The sequence below is a fragment of the Trematomus bernacchii genome, unplaced genomic scaffold, assembly GCF_902827165.1.
Source record: "Trematomus bernacchii unplaced genomic scaffold, fTreBer1.1, whole genome shotgun sequence".
NCBI lineage: Eukaryota > Metazoa > Chordata > Actinopteri > Perciformes > Nototheniidae > Trematomus > Trematomus bernacchii.
In genome coordinates, this window is record NW_022987739.1 from 29,704,402 (window position 1) to 29,721,420 (window position 17,019).

Consider the following 17,019-nt stretch of genomic DNA (forward strand, 5'->3'; position numbering starts at 1 on the left):
ACTTTAATCTTCCACCCCATGGTGGGGCCAGGGAGGCTAAATTCCACCTCCTCTGCCCGGTGCGTGCGCTAGCATGTTATGTGGAGCGCACGGCTGCCACTAGGCGCACTGAACAACTGTTTGTGTGCTTTGGGGGCGGTGTGGCCGGTAAAGCTCTGTCCAAGAAACGCCTGGCAGGATGGCTCTGCGAGTGCATCTCACATGACTACGGACAGGCGGGGAGAGCCTTCCCCACGGGGGTCCGTGCACACTCTACACGGGGTATGGCTGAGTCAACAGCCTTATTTAACGGAGTGAGTGTGGAGGACATATGTACGGCGGCGTCTTGGTCCACGCCAGGCCCCTTTTATCTCTTGGACATGTCTGGCTCCTTCTCATCATCTGTGCTTTCTGAGGCAACACAGGACTGGTGAGGGGGGAGGGGCTGTGGGTCAGCAGGTATCTGACCCGCCGGACATAGTGCACTTATGTGTTCCAATGCTCCTTAGGGACCCGGGAAACATGGTGCACAGTGAGCCCCATACAGGGCTGGGGGACTGCCCATAGGCAGGCAGAGAGCCCTCCTCACTGTTTTCCAGGCACACTATTCACGAGGTAAGCGTGTCTGAGTGTGCCCTACCAGCCAGGTAAACTGCGGCCCCCAATTCTCCCCGGTCACAACCGGAGGAGAGGAGGTTGCGGTGCAGTGTCTGTTAACCAAAAGCCGGTCAGGGGCAGTGTGTTGACTCGATGTTGTTGGACGACAGGCCGTTTAGGCATCAGGGCTCCACCCACTGTACCCATAGAGTCCGGAGCCTGTGTGGGATATAACGGTGGGTTACGTATTGTAACCCTAGTTATATAAGCACAGGTGGAGCCCTCTACTCGGGGCCCTGTCTGTCCTATGCTGCTCATTGTGTGTGTGTGTCTGTGTGTCTGAGTGTGTGTGTGTGTGTGTGTGTGTGTGTGTGTGTGTGTGTGTGTGTGTGTGTGTGTGTGTGTGTGTGTGTGTGTGTGTGTGTGTGTGTGTGTGTGTGTGTGTGTGTGTGTGTGTGTGTGGTAAGATGCACATCTTTACCATAAGTTGTGAATTCCATGTGAAAAGCTAGGAAGTCCTTGTCTCACCACACTGAGGCCTCTGACACCCTTTTATTAATCCTTTCAGTAAATGGTTTTACTATGTACAGGAAGTATAAGGATGCTTCTAACAAAGGGGGACAGCTAAGCACCACAGCAAGATGTTCAATACAATTGGTCAGATCTTCCTTTGAGTACCTTGGCATAAGCTTTTCCTGGGTGGTTGAGCAACATGATACCTTGATATAAAGAGGAGTTAGCCCTTGACCATCACTCAAGATTGAAGAGACATGTCTGCCAGAAACCTGAACAATGTCTAAAGCAGTGGTTCTCAACTGGTCAGGCCTCTGGACCCACTTGTTCCTTTGTCAATAAATCGCGACCCGAAATTTGAACCACTCAAATCTATTCATCAAAAAATCGTGCTGTAATATATACGCTTTTCAGCATATAATATTAAAGTGAAGTACAGTGCATATATCCCTTATATCCCTTCACAGAACTAAAGAATGCTTTTACATAAGGTGTAATGAGATGATGGAATCAAAGCTGAACTGTATAACATAAAAAGGCACACATGCTGAAAACCCAACCGCAGAAGGGGGGTCTCGGGGGATTGTCCCCCAGGAGATTTTTTGACATACTAACATATAAACCACGCATTCTGGTACACTCTGAGAAGAAAATAAATAAATCTATTACTACCCGACATGTTAATAATATTTTATGCCATTGTTTCTTTTTCACTTTGTTCTGACAGCTGAGCTTGTCAGTGTGAATTACTTTAAATTGTGGGTATGGGTAGTGTTGGGGTAGAACACTTTTCTCCGCGCCGTTCGTTGGATGAGGCTGGATCTCTATTAAATTAGAAAGGAATTGAAAACACCGGAATCAAAGTTATAACAAATTATCTGAGTTTACTTCTAGTAGGAAACCAAACACATATACAAGTTATACAGAGTACTCGAGCACTCCGGGCTTCAGGTTCGTGATGCGGTTTTACAGGTAGACAGACCAGCTTTCAGAAAACGAGAAGTATGGACTCCAGGTTTATGATGCGGTTTACCGTCTTCTAGCACCAGCTTTCAACAAACCAGAAGCATTTTTACACACACAAACATCAGTATTTCTATCTATTTTTGGGGCGGAGATCAATCGACTCTTCCTTCCCATTTTCCTCCCAAGCGAATTAGAGAGCCCCTGGGGAGTAGCTGTGTAAGCTGATCACCTCCCCCAAGTGCCCTGACTGGCTGGATTCGCTTCTGGCCGAGGTCAATCAGAGTTCCGAACAGAGAGTGAGATCCCAAGCCACACCAGGTCAAAAGTCAATGTTTATCTTTACCTTATCTTACTCTACATTCCTTTCCCAGGGGATCTTTTCACCTAAACTATCCTCCTTCAGACATTTAAACTCTTCTCCACCTATTTAACGATGTCTTTAACGACTTAAAAACAGCATCTGGTCTTAGCGGTGATAAGGAGCGATGTAATGTTGTCTTTAATGACCTTAATGACGACATCTGCTTTTAGGGGTCAAACAGGCAAGGTTGCTGTGTTGGAACACAGAATCTCTGGATCAGTGAGTTTGAAAGTAAGAATAACATTCCTATTCTATATATAATTACCCAAAACCGTTGTGATTACATAAAACAGTTCAAACAATACATGTTTACTTCAATACAGTGTAGAATCATATCTTTTTCCTTCAATCCCTCTTTTGATCTCACCTCACGAGATCAACATATAGCATTTGAAACATTACCACTGTCAATTTTCTTCTTACCGTGTCTGTCCCAACATTTATATAAACCCATCAAAAGCTGGGATATAGAGCACTTTAAACCTTTAGGAACAGTCCACAACAACAACTTATTATGACAGTGGAGGGAGAATAAAATATGTCTAAAAAGCAAAGTCCTTGTCAGCTGAGTCATCTTTACTCTTCCCTCAATGGTGGAACTGATGAGTCTTAACACACAATGAGCAGATACAAGGCACACAACAACAACCACATGTCACTAAAATGGCAATAAAAGTAGCCACAGAAATCAGAAAAGACATTATCATACTTGTCCCTCTTTTGGTAACACATAGTTCTGTAGAATAAAAAAATGCAAATCCCTTAAATTATGGGATATAAAAATAAAGTTGAAAGTTCCTCCAAAAAATTGATTGTTCAGACAAAGTTCCACACCGGCTATATCAACCTGTTTCAGCGGGAAATGGAGTTCCCTGTGCCGTCTTGGTTTGCCATGTCTTCGTCCCCCCAGCCCGCTGACGGCGGCTTCTGGGGTGCCTGCTAGAGAGATGTGGCCTGATTGTTCTCCCCCGGCCCGCTGATGGCGGCCTCCGGGTCGATGCTGGAGAGATGTCCCGATCCTCCTCCTCCGGCCCGCTGATGGCGGCTTCCGGGTCGACCGCTGGAGAGATGTCCTGATCCTCCTCCTCCGGTCTGCTGATGGCGCCTCCTGGGTCGACTGCCTTGACGAGAGCCAGATCTGTTCTGATGTCGTCTAGGGTCCTCGCGATGAGGGCCAACTCTGTCCTGATGTCGTCTAGGGTCCTCGCAGGTGTTTTTCCCGACCGCACACTGGCTCCAGTCGTACCAGTTGTCTCCCTTTCCATCTAGGCGGACGGCATGGGAGGTCCCCTCCAACCAGACGTAATCTGCTGTGTTGGCCTTGTGTTTCTCGGGTCCCCCTTTTGACGTCAGCAGCCTGTGTGGAGAAGTCTCATACCAAGCCCTTTGCTGGAAATATGGTTTTGAAATCATCTTTTCTACTTCTTTAGTGTTTATTGGCGGCACCAACTAGACTGGAGTGTGGACAAGAGACTATGCAGAAAATAATAAACAAAAAATAAGAATAAAAAATAAAAAATAAAAAATAAAAAATAAAAAATAAAAAATAAAAAATACAAATAAAAAATAGAACAAAAATAAAAATAAAACAAAAAAAGAACAAACTAACAAAACAAAAAATAACCTAAGCTCGATTATTTTAAATGTATCAATTTGTCTTAAAAGCAACAAACAAAACAAAACAAAAAATACCAAAACTAGTATTTTAAATTGATAAATTTCTCCTAAAAACGTAATAATCTCACATACATATTGTCTGATGTATATCCTATCCTTTTCCCCCTTTTTCTGAAATAGAACGCCGTTAACGGTGTTCTTATTTTCAGAAACATCGAGCCTTATACATCAGTTATTTAATATCAGCTATATATTTATTATTACCATCACTTATATATCAGGCATTAAATGTCAGCCTTCTTCCATGATTGACCTCGTCTACATTATCTGACTTATATTGATACGTGTTCGTTTGTATTTATTTAATATACTGGGCAATTTATAGATAACTTTTTGAATCTCCCTCTTTTCTTAACAACTGGAGCTATGGCTATCTGAAATCTGACTTGGTTAAGAGATGATTTGTTTATTGGTGAGAGGCACACTCTTGCCCTCGTGATTGGGTGGGGGTCGGTAGTTAGGGAGAGTTCCTTACAATCTCCAGATCTTCCTCTCTGTGTTGAGGCCATAAAACCTTTTAATGGGCTCTGTGGTCTGTTCAGATCTAGATTTTCTTCCTCTCCAGAGGTCATGCCTGTCTTTGACCCTGTATGCTGCTTTGAGCCTGCAGCATCTCAGGAGCAGAGAAAGGGGGAGATCTCTTCCCAAAAGTGTAAGCTCCCACATGAGCAACATAGCAACACATTAAACTCTCCCTGACTTGTTTGTAAAGCGTTCTTTAAGGCCTGAATTGAGTCTTCTGTTGTGTAACGGAAAATTCCATTTCCAAAAAGGGGTCAGTTTAATAGTCCTTATCATATTATCGCACTGTGCTTGCATGTTAGGACCTAATTCTCTTTCTACATGTTTTAGCTCCATATTAGCAGGGTTCACTAACATGGTTGGTTGATCCAGTTTAAGATTTTCAATATCTGCCATTACTATTTCCAACATTCCTTTTCCCTGAATATCAGGTCTAACAATGTGTTTTCTTTTAGGAGTATTAGATGGGATACTCATAAGTGGCATTTGTGAGCTATCATCTATCATCTCCGTAGGGTGGAGGTAGGGTCTCAGACATTATACCACCTGCTTGTTGCTTTCTGTCTCTATGTCTTCTGCAATTCTTTACCCACAGTTCTTTTTACTGGATTTGTCTCTCAAGTATTACACAGATTTGACTTAAAAAAAAAATCACACAGAGCTTTTCATACCTTATCATATTACAGTCAGGCACATTTTTATTGTGCGATGTTTATTTCAACAGATAGCGTGACTTCCAGAAGCAAACTTCTACAATCCCCTCACGGTGATTGCGGCTTCAGGTCAAGAGTTAAAACTCAGTCAACAAAATCTCTTTATCGTCACGTTTAATGAGCCTGATTATCCCCACAACAGTTTTGTGATGAGATTCGGTCGTTCCAAATAATTAGTTGGAGGTCGCGTCTCTCTCCTCCTCTATCACCCACCATATAACAATTACAGAAATGTTATACATTTAAAGCACCACGAAAGGTAACCGCATTAATCAATCTTATCATGATCTGCGGGGAATTTAACCCATCTGTTTTTTACACCTCCGTAGTCTTTAATTAAAGCACTGTAAAGCAACCGTATTAATCAATGTTATTTTGACTTACGGGGAATTGAACCTATACTTCTTTTACAGCCTTACAGTCTTCGTATTTAGTGAGTGAAGGGCCGGGACTAACCTACCCGCCTCTCTCAAACACTATGTTTGCTCTAGGTCCAGGACTGAATACCCTTCTCTAAGCACTTCTCCAATATCCCCAACTTGTAATATGTATTGTATTTCCCACCGTGACTAAGAACACTGAGAACGCTGCTGACAACTCTAAATTTTTTAGTATAATCAATCACAGATTTTTGATAGTCAAAACAGGTGTCTGCTCACCTTTTGTATATTGCCATGGTCTTAGTTGTCACCAGTATCTCTGTGTCCTCCCCCTGGACTGGATTCTGTCCCCTGGCTATCGGTGTTCCTTTCTAGAGATAAGCACATCACGTCGGGGTCACCACTTGTTGGGGTAGAACACTTTTCTCCGCGCCGTTCGTTGGATGAGGCTGGATCTCTATTAAATTAGAAAGGAATTGAAAACACCGGAATCAAAGTTATAACAAATTATCTGAGTTTACTTCTAGTAGGAAACCAAACACATATACAAGTTATACAGAGTACTCGAGCACTCCGGGCTTCAGGTTCGTGATGCGGTTTTACAGGTAGACAGACCAGCTTTCAGAAAACGAGAAGTATGGACTCCAGGTTTATGATGCGGTTTACCGTCTTCTAGCACCAGCTTTCAACAAACCAGAAGCATTTTTACACACACAAACATCAGTATTTCTATCTATTTTTGGGGCGGAGATCAATCGACTCTTCCTTCCCATTTTCCTCCCAAGCGAATTAGAGAGCCCCTGGGGAGGAGCTGTGTAAGCTGATCACCTCCCCCAAGTGCCCTGACTGGCTGGATTCGCTTCTGGCCGAGGTCAATCAGAGTTCCGAACAGAGAGTGAGATCCCAAGCCACACCAGGTCAAAAGTCAATGTTTATCTTTACCTTATCTTATTCTACATTCCTTTCCCAGGGGATCTTTTCACCTAAACTATCCTCCTTCAGACATTTAAACTCTTCTCCACCTATTTAACGATGTCTTTAACGACTTAAAAACAGCATCTGGTCTTAGCGGTGATAAGGAGCGATGTAATGTTGTCTTTAACGACCTTAATGACGACATCTGCTTTTAGGGGTGAAACAGGCAAGGTTGCTGTGTTGGAACACAGAATCTCTGGATCAGTGAGTTTGAAAGTAAGAATAACATTCCTATTCTATATATAATTACCCAAAACCGTTGTGATTACATAAAACAGTTCAAACAATACATGTTTACTTCAATACAGTGTAGAATCATATCTTTTTCCTTCAGTAGATAGCTCAATCTTGATTCTGATTGGCCAGAAGACTCGAAAAAACATCAGCAAAGATGTTTTATTGAGAAGATGATTACTACGTGATCAGTTGTGGTTATTTAACATCTTGCCAAGGACAACTGTTCTCATTTACAGCAATGTGGATTCATGTAGGGTTAGGGTTAGGGGTTCGGGTTAGGGTTAGGGTTAGGGTTAGGGTTAGGGTTAGTCTTTTAAATAAATGAACAAACAAACAAACGTGACAGAAGTTTTCAAAATCGTTTATGGTCTCCAGTACTTCCAGTCCAACGCCTAAAGGCCCCTACACACCAGGCAGTCACCAGAGAACTCGCCGACATCCGACACCGACAGATCCATGAGTTCTCCTGCGTCTTGGCCGTGTGTACACCGCTTTACTTCAGCCGAGCACGTACGAACTGCGCATGCGTGAGTGGCAATAACTCTCCTTACCAGCAGGCGGCGGTAGTGTGTATTCGTCATTCAAAATAGGCAACAACCGGAAGACAGAGAAGAAGAACAGACTGATATAATCAAACAAATAGCATGTGCGTTCCATCGAAAACATGTTTTAGAATATAAAAATACATGAATGATGAAATGAGCACATAAAGTGCAGACATACTATAAAATCACAGTTAATAGACCTGCATCTGATGATCGCAGTGTTCTGGCGGGTGTGTAGTTTATTGAGTCAGCAATGTAATAATGGCCACTTCTTGCTAAATTTACGATGAGATGAAAAACCGGACTTGACCAAACAAATCACGGAGCTCTCAGCAGAGGACAGCCGGGGACGCTCCCGCCGATATCAGAGATGTCCCTGCTATGTGTGGGAGGTAAAGAGAGGACATTTAAGGGCTATGTTTGATGTCTTTAAGTATCACCTGCTGGTGTTTAGCTGCTGTCTTGTGCCTTTTTAAATCGTTTGTTTACGTCCCTCACTTCCGTTTCGCTTCTCATTTGCTAGCTGAACAGCTGATCAGAGTGGTTTCTTGGCCCGATAGCTTGTGTCCGACACCCGGCCGATTCAACATGTTGAATCGGCCGGGTGTCGATCGTGAAAGGCCAAATAAGGCGTGTCACGGCCGAGGGTTCGGGACACACCAAATTGATTTTGGGGCGACAAGGAACCCGTTTTCGCCCAACAACGCAAGACGGCCGATATCGGCCTGGTGTGTAGGGGCCTTAATGCATGCGTTAGAAAATCGGGCCTTCAAAATAAAAAAATAAAAAATGTCCAACTTTTTTTTTTCTTCACTTACACATCTGCGACCCTCTTTTGGGTTTCGACCCACCAGTTGAGAACCACTGGTCTAGAGCCTTTAATATTGCTGGGCAAGTCTCATCCATACCTGGCGCTGTGATATTGGGATATGGTTAAAGCTTCCCTATAATCTTCCAACTTTTCATTATCCATCGACAACATTTTGGATGTGTTTGGGAGCCCTTCAAAGTGCCTGACAGTATAACGGCCCGTCCACACAGCGGAGTGCGTTGAAGCTTGCTCCATTTTTTGGAATTTGAGGAAATGACCTGCGGTGTGTCTCTCCCAGCATACACACGGTTTGATTGGCTGCATAAACGGGATTTGATTGGCTGACGCTTCCACCGAAGCTTCAGAAGCTTCAAAAGTTGAACATTGCTCAACTTTTGCAGCCTGAAAAGCCAACAAAGCTCCGCTCTGCTTCCCACAATGCAGTTCGGCGTAAAGTGAGGCAAAGTGACGTCACCCCATTCAAAGTGAATGGGCAGAAGCGTTGGAAGATTTTTTTAATGCTGCTGTGTGGACGTACCATAAGGATATCAGCAGCTCTCCTCCTGAGCTGAACACTCTGAAACCCTGTGTCCCTTTCCTGAGTCATCTGGGGGCTGCCAGAACTTTCTTGAGGCGAACAAACAGTCAATCTCATTGGCCTTCCCAATCTCTTGCCTTTATGTCGTTTTGGTTTCAAAATAACCCTGGAACCACCAGGCCCAAAAGGCTAAATGACCTAATCCATTGTCTAGAAGCAAGTTGGCTTCATTGATCCTTTGACCATAACTCTGAGGAGCCACTCCCACAATGTAACTTATCAGCATGGCCCACTTGGTTTCAATACTTCACGAAAAATGTTAATCTTTTAAGATTCTTTACACTGTAAAACCACTCTTGATGAGAAGGAAAAAGTGGCCACCATAATCAAATAAGATGAATAAGTTGCATGGAAGTGATGAAGACTGAGATGAAGATGACTGCAGAAAACAAAGTAGAGCTTAGGGATTTCAGTCTTAGCTGGAGAGAAAGTAATAGTAGGGACAAGACAGATGAGAAGAGATATATCAGCTCTATAACAGAGAGCTTTGCCAGAACACAGCAGCTTCTCAACACGTCTCTCTACAGATGGAGACTTCCCAAATGGATGAACTCTGCTTTCCACAACTCTTCAACAAATCCTGCAGGAAGCCTGCGCCAGCTCAGTCAGATGTCCTGCTCGCTAACATCCTGCTGTCCTTCATCGCTCTGATCACTGCAGCTCTCAACCTGCTGGTCATCATCTCTATCTCCCACTTCAGGCACAGACAAACTTTCAGCTTAAGCTTGTATATGTTCATGATTGAAAAGTAACAGGATTTAGCCATGCATTCCTTTTAATTAATGTTTCAGATAATAGGTGTTCTGTTTTAAATTATAACATATTCAAACCTGATGTTGTGTGACAAAATAGTTAAAGCCGACACTCAACAACAAATGCATGTCCATTCAAATGCCTTTTTTTGTGTTTTACTGCTGTTTGTTGTTACAAGCTATTGTTGATAATCTTATTTATGATAATATTCTCCCTTTCCAGGCAGCTCCACACCCCCACTAACCTCCTCATCCTCTCCCTGGCTGTCTCAGACTTCCTTGTGGGCCTCATTGTGATGCCTATTGAAATCCTTTCAACAGAGGCTTGCTGGTACTTGGGTGACCTGATGTGTGCTCTGTATTGTATTGTTGATTTTATCATTACCTCTTCTACGGTTGGAAACGTGGTTCTCATATCCATTGATCGTTATTTTGCTATTTGTGACCCTCTACATTACACCACCAGAGTTACTCTGAACAGAACAAAAATCTGCATCTGTCTTTGTTGGATTTGCTCTGTTATCTATAATTGTCTCATTTTAAAGGACTTTCTGAGACAACCTGATTCACATAAGTCTTGCCATGGAGAGTGTGTAGCTGTCATTGACAATATCACAGGAGCTGTTGACTTAGTTGTTACCTTTATTGCCCCCATTACTGTTATCATAGTTCTGTATATCAGAGTGTTTGTGGTGGCTGTGTCTCAGGCTCGAGCCATGCGATCTCATGTTGTCGCTGTCACTATGCAACGTTCAGTTGGTGCAACTGTTAAGAAATCTGAGATGAAAGCAGCCAGGACTCTTGGTGTTGTTGTCCTTGTGTTTCTAATATGTTTTTTTCCACATTACACTCCAACCCTTATAGGTGAGGATATTGAACATAGTAGTTCAACATCACTCATTGTAGTCTGCTTGCTGTATTTTAACTCTTGTCTGAACCCATTGATTTATGCCTCGTTATACCCCTGGTTTAGAAAATCTATCAAGCTCATTGTTACCCTTAAAATACTTAAGTCTTACTCGTGTGATTCTAAAATACTGTAATGACGGACTGGGGTTGAGATATATTCTAAAAAACCTCTGTTCAGATGGACATATTTTTTGCTATTGTTGCTGAGTCAGAATGCAATGTGTAATGGCTGAAGAAAGATTAGACATTATTTAATGTAGTAAAACATATGTAACTAAAAGATATTAAATAATTGAATACAAAATAAAACTTGAAAATATTACATTGTGTGGAAGAAGTAGTATTTTTTGACCTGTGTTGACTTCAGTTTGACCAGTATTCTGGTAATGATATGTTCAATTGTTAATTTTGTAGACAATATGCAGTACAGACTGATTGAGTATGTCGTTGGCAGAAGGTGAGTGTGCAACTTCAAACAAAAAGACAGAGCTGTCGCATGTGTGTTTGTGTGTGTGTGTGTGTGTGTGTGTGTGTGTGTGTGTGTGTGTGTGTGTGTGTGTGTGTGTGTGTGTGTGTGTGTGTGTGTGTGTGTTTGTGTGTGTGTGTGTGTGTGTGTGTGTGAGAGAGAGAGAGAGCGAGAGAGAGAAAAAGGAGAGAAGGTTTTACTGACACATAACAGATTTGGTTCTCCAACACACTGACGATACAATATAACAAGAACAAAAATAAATCTTGTTGAGTGCTAACACATGTTTATTTTACCATTGCCCATGATCATTTACATGTACTGTCTGTTGCAATAATGAGGGATTCAAATGTAGAAAAACATTCATAATATTTAGGCTGACAATAAGAATTAAAGCTTCAATCAGCGATGATCGGGACCTCACTAGGGCTGCTCGATTAAGGCAAAAATCATAATCACGATTATTTTGGTCAATATTGATATCACGATTATTAAATACGATTATTCATTGACTTTTAAAACATCAATTTATTGAACTTTTAAAAAATAAATAATAGTAATTTGAACAGTATCTTTTTAACAGTTGATTACCCTGAACCTTAAGTATAATTCAACTGAAAAACCATTACAAATATAAATAAAAAAAATTATACATTTATATCTACATTTAAATAAATAATATCAAATTAATAAATACCAATAAAGAAGATCAACAAATATTTTGGGGCGCACTTCCACAACCTACTGAATATAATCATTCTAATAAATAAAAATGTATTAGATTATTGGCAAAGTATTCAGCTGAAGCCACATCTTTTTCAACTTCCCCACGGCCTTTGTCATAAAGGGCAGGCCAGGGTTCAAGTTATGCGGGGTCATAAGGAGGGTCTGAGCTCCCATGAACTCACACATACAGGGAAATCATACATCTGTGGGGGTCGCTAATACATTACCAACAACCATTATTTTAATCACAAATAATGCATGTGTCAATGTAACGAGTATTATTTACGTTAACGAGGTAAATAGGCTAAAATAAAAACATGTTTTCCAAAAGAACTATGCATCGTATTCTCTCTTGAATGACAATATGCCTGCACTTCACCTCCAAGGTGCGCAATCAATTATTGGCAATCTATGCCTGTGAGCGTGCTGCGCGAGCCGAGATGAGGTGTGTGTGCGTGCGTAGTTGAACCTTTTCATATTTAAGTTTGTACCATGTTAACTGGGCACATGACAAACTCAAAACATATGTCATATTACAACGCAGGGCTAGCTCAAAGGCACACAGCACATTTTAGTGCCTGTTTTTGTCAACCTCCTTATTATGCTTACTGATCCCATCCTGTAGCCCTCATTGGACAGCTGTGTTTACTTTCCTAAACATGGCTAGTCGCATAGCATCATCCATGTGGACCCCAAGAAAGGGTCCGAGGCTGGAGGCTGGCAATCGGGGCTGCCCGAAAACAGTCCTAGCCATTCAGGCAACGAGCTCCTCAACCATGGCTTGTTGGCCACTGCCTTTTTGAGGGCAGCCTCTTTGGCCCCTCTAGCCGAGGCTCTCCTCCACTCACAATGAATACACTGAAGAGTGTACTTTAGCTTGTACAGCTCTAGGTCAAAAGAAAAAACAGCTGGGTCCATATTTGGTTCGGTCGTTCTGCCCGATTGCCGGCGGGGGCAATCGGGCAGAACGACCGAACCAAATATGGACCCAGCAGGTTAAGGACCTTATAAATCTAATAAGGGCTATAAAAGTGTTCATACTAGGCAGTTTATTTTTTATTATTTAGTTTCCCAAGCAGGAAACACGTGACTTATCAGTAACTTTAGACATCTTAAAACCATTTTAATCAATATTTTATCGTGGACTATACATTTAAAGGTGGGGTAGGTAAGTTTGAGAAACCGGCTCGAGATACACTTTTTGTTATATTCCATGGAATGCTCTTAACATCCCGATAGCAATGAATATCTTAAGTGCTTTGACAAAAAATCCATAAAAAAATGTCATCTGTGGAAGCCGTAGTACTGTAAAAAGTACGACCAATCATCTGAGCCGGCCCGGCTAAAATAACTGGATGGCCTACCTGCCTGTCAGCTTTCCATCTGTGCACAAACTTATCTCGTGCCCTGATTGGTCATGTGCGCGTTCGTGTGGTTTCTCCAAAATTACCTACCCCACCTTTAACTGACACCAACTATATAATATGTAAAAAATATGTATATAAAATGTATACAATTAATACAATTCAAATATTTTTTTATGACAATCTATAATGTGTGAAGAACGAAACACAGGGGTAATACCAAGCCTCTGAATTAGCACTAAGCGGAAAAATGCTAACGCACTTAGCACAGAACTCACGGTAGAGATATTTTATACTTCATGCAATCTGCACAAACGAGACAGCTGTGACCAGTGTGTGGGAAGATGGCGCCTGTGTCGGCTCGCCGCTCCCTCAGCTCTCTACCTTTAGCTATCCTGTTTTTGTTTTATGTTTGTCAGAATGTCTCTGCTCTGCTCGTCTACGATCGCCAAGCTCTCCTCCACCTCAGACCCTCACTGGAGTTTATATTGCTGCCCAAAGCTACATCTGGCAACCATAAATCGTCCCCCCCCCCTCTACTGTCGGATATTCCCACCTACCTGCGCCGGTTGCCCTGCATCCTGCCTCGCCGAAAGCGCTTTAGACGACGGGGAAAGCGTGGTGGTGCGCTGGTCCATCAAAAAGCACACCTGATGGCTTCTTCTGGGACTTATCCACGCCTCGGATGTCATGGCCCTCCCGCTGCACGCCATGTTAGGGATCGGTGGATTCGCCCTGTTTTTCCGGAGCTGCGGCCTCTGCTGGGCCCGCTGACAGCTCCTCCTGCCCGACTGACTGCTCCCGGCCCGCGCGGCGTTCAACACGCACATCTTCGTCAGCTGAGACGCACTACACCTTCGGCAAGCCCGGAGCGAAAACTTTGCATGGCTTTGGTAAATGCTAGGTCGATAGCAAACAAAACGTTCCTGCTAAATGACTTCTTCACCTCTCGTGAACTGGATTTTATGTTTCTGACGGAGACCTGGGTCCACGCTGGCGAGTATACACCGTTCTCTGAACTTCTTCCTCCTGACTGTACATTCTTCAGCTCCCCCCGTGCCACCGGCCATGGTGGGGGCATAGCATCAGTGTTTAGAGCTAGCCTCCAATGCCGATTGCTTCACCCTGTAACTAGCTATGCTAGCTTTGAGTTGCAGCTTTTTGAACTGAACCCGGCCTCGCCTATACTCTGCGCAGTCGTGTATCGTCCGCCAAAGTGCAATAAGGATTTCATTAATTACTTTTCTGACTTTCTGTCTGGGATCATGGTGAAATATGATCGTGTTTTTATCTCCGGAGACTTCAATGTCCATGTGTGTTGCGAGTCCAAACCTCTGGTTAGGGACTTTTTAAATCTCCTTGATTCTTTTGGTCTCGTTCAGTCCATGGCTGGCCCAACACACGAAAAAGGACACACTTTAGATTTAGTATTATCGTTTGGACTGTCTGTATCTGTGGATTAAATATGTGCAGCAACGCGTATCTCAGACCATTTACCGGTTCTGTTTACAACCTCCATCACTTCCGCAGGAGTCGAATCACGTGCCCCTGCGCGTCGTCTGCATTCGATTAACCCCTTGACTGCCTCACAGTTCTCTGATGTTTTTAATGCTTCTCCGATCTGTAAATTAGAGGTGAACTGTGTTTTTAGTGCTGATGAGTTTATCTCCATGTTTGACTCGACATGTACCCTAATACTGGATTCTGTTGCTCCTTTTACGCTTAGACGCACCAAAGTTCTCTCAGAGCCGTGGCTCAATGACTGTACTCGCGCTCTCAGATGCGCTTGCAGGCGTGCAGAGAGAAAATGGAAAAAGGATAAACTCCATGTCTCCCTAGAAATCCTTCGTGCTTGCCTGTCCGACTACCAGACGGCAGTCAAAGCAGCCAAAACAGAGCACATTTCTCTGTTATTCTCCAAAAACAGCCATAAACCTCAGGTTCTTTTTAATGTCCTCAACTCGATCATTAATCCCTGTGATGTTTCTCAAATTGTGCCATCGACTACTCTCTGTGATAAGTTTCTTACATTTTTTATTGAAAAAGTATCTGCTCTTAGGCTAGCCACACTAGTGCTACCCCAGATTCTGCTCCTTTTCTGTGCCCTGCTGTCCTCGACCACTTTGAGCCTGTATCCCTCTCTTCTCTCTCGGATGTAGTCATGCACCTGCGGCCGACAAACTGCACCTCAGACAGCATTCCCTCTCGCCTTCTCAGAGATGTTTTCGAATCAGTTGGAGCAAGTATTTTATTACTTATAAATACCTCTCTTAGCTCAGGATGTGTCCCAGCTGCATTCAAACATGCCGTGGTCAAGCCACTACTTAAAAAGAAAAATTTCGACCCTTCCATTCTCGCAAATTTTAGGCCCATCTCCCAGCTACCTTGTTTATCTAAAGCCCTGGAGCGAGTAGTCTACGCCCAGCTGCAGTCTTTCTTAACCACGCATGGCATCCATGAAAAGTTTCAGTCTGGCTTTAAACCCATGCACAGCACTGAAACAGCCATTTTAAGAGTATTTAATGATCTGCTCCTGGCCGCCAACTCAGGTAGCCCAGCTGTCCTGGTGCTGTTAGACCTGACAGCTGCCTTCGACACTGTGGACCATAGCATCCTGTTGTCACGGCTTGAACAGTCCGCTGGCATCACAGTCTCTGCCCTTGCATGGCTCAGGTCCTACCTGACAGACCGTAGCTTCTCAGTGCAGCTCGGTGCCTTCTCCTCTGCCAAAGCCCCTCTTACCTGTGGGGTTCCCCAAGGCTCTATTCTGGGCCCCATCCTTTTTCTACTGTACATACTGCCCCTAGGTTCAATTCTCACAAAACACAACATCCCCTTCCACTGCTACGCCGACGATGTACAGATCTATCTGCCACTCAATTCAAATGTCAACTCATTACAGCTATTGATGGACTGCTTAGCAGAGATCAAATCCTGGCTGAGCCAAAATGTCCTCAACCTCAACGAGAGCAAGACTGAGGTTATCTTTTTTGGACCCCAACCTCCAGCCTCCCAGGTTGATATTCTGGGCTCCCTCAAAAATAATATCCTCCCCTCTGTCACGAACCTTGGAGTGACCTTCAATAGCGCTTTGAAATTTGATAAGCAGGTCAGCAGCGTAGTCAAAACCTGCTTTTTTAAAATACGACTATTGGCCAAGACCAAGTCGTTTTTATATTTTAAAGACCTGGAAAGGGTTATTAACGCCTTTGTTACCTAGAGACTGGATTACTGCAACGCTCTGTACGTGGGTATGGACCAGGCGTCAATTAAACGCCTGCAGCTAGTGCAGAACGCAGCTGCACGTCTACTCACTGGCCACAAAAAGCGTGACCACATCACCCCAATTCTGGCCTCACTGCACTGGCTTCCAATTCGGTTCCGAATTGATTTTAAAATCCTTTTATTTGTTTTCAAAGCCCTAAATGGGCTGGCTCCGGCCTATATAGCCGAACTCCTCCAGCGCTACACCCCAGCCAGAGCTTTAAGGTCTGCTGACCAGCTGCTGCTGGGTAAGGGTAGATAGCTCAATCTTGATTCTGATTGGCCAGAAGACTCGAGAAAACATCAGCAAAGATGTTTTATTGAGAAGATGATTACTACGTGATCAGTTGTGGTTATTTAACATCTTGCCAAGGACAAAAGTTGAAAATTAGCCTGCTGGCTAATACTGGCTCATTTACAGCAATGTGGATGAATGTGCACTGTCCTTTAAATAAACAAACAAACAAACAAACGTGACAGAAGTTTTCAAAACCGTGTATGGTCTCCGGTACTTCCAGTCCAACGCCTAATGCATGCGTTAGAAAATCGGGCCTTCAAAATTTTAAATTAAAAATGTTCCAACTTTTTTTTTTCAGTCTTAGCTAGAGAGAAAGTAATAGTAGGGGCAAGACAGATTAGAAGAGATATATCAGCTGCATAACAG

The 17,019-nt window shown here is 43.3% G+C and overlaps 1 protein-coding gene across 1 annotated transcript; it reads left to right on the forward strand.

Annotated features, from left to right (window-relative positions):
* The first annotated feature begins 9,401 nt into the window (after positions 1-9,401).
* On the forward strand, positions 9,402-10,669 carry LOC117496106 (trace amine-associated receptor 8a-like). The gene is made up of 2 exons (XM_034147804.1): positions 9,402-9,574; positions 9,850-10,669. The coding sequence occupies exons 1-2, from the start codon at positions 9,402-9,404 to the stop codon at positions 10,667-10,669; spliced, it is 993 nt and encodes a 330-aa protein (XP_034003695.1).
* Positions 10,670-17,019: the final 6,350 nt, after the last annotated feature.

Excerpts from the sequence above, each read along its gene's own strand:
- LOC117496106 (XM_034147804.1), top strand. The coding sequence starts at position 9,402 with ATGGAGACTTCCCAAATGGATGAACTCTGCTTTCCACAACTCTTCAAC. Across the intron at positions 9,575-9,849 it reads ATCTCTATCTCCCACTTCAG|GCAGCTCCACACCCCCACTA; the intron begins GCACAGACAAAC and ends CTCCCTTTCCAG.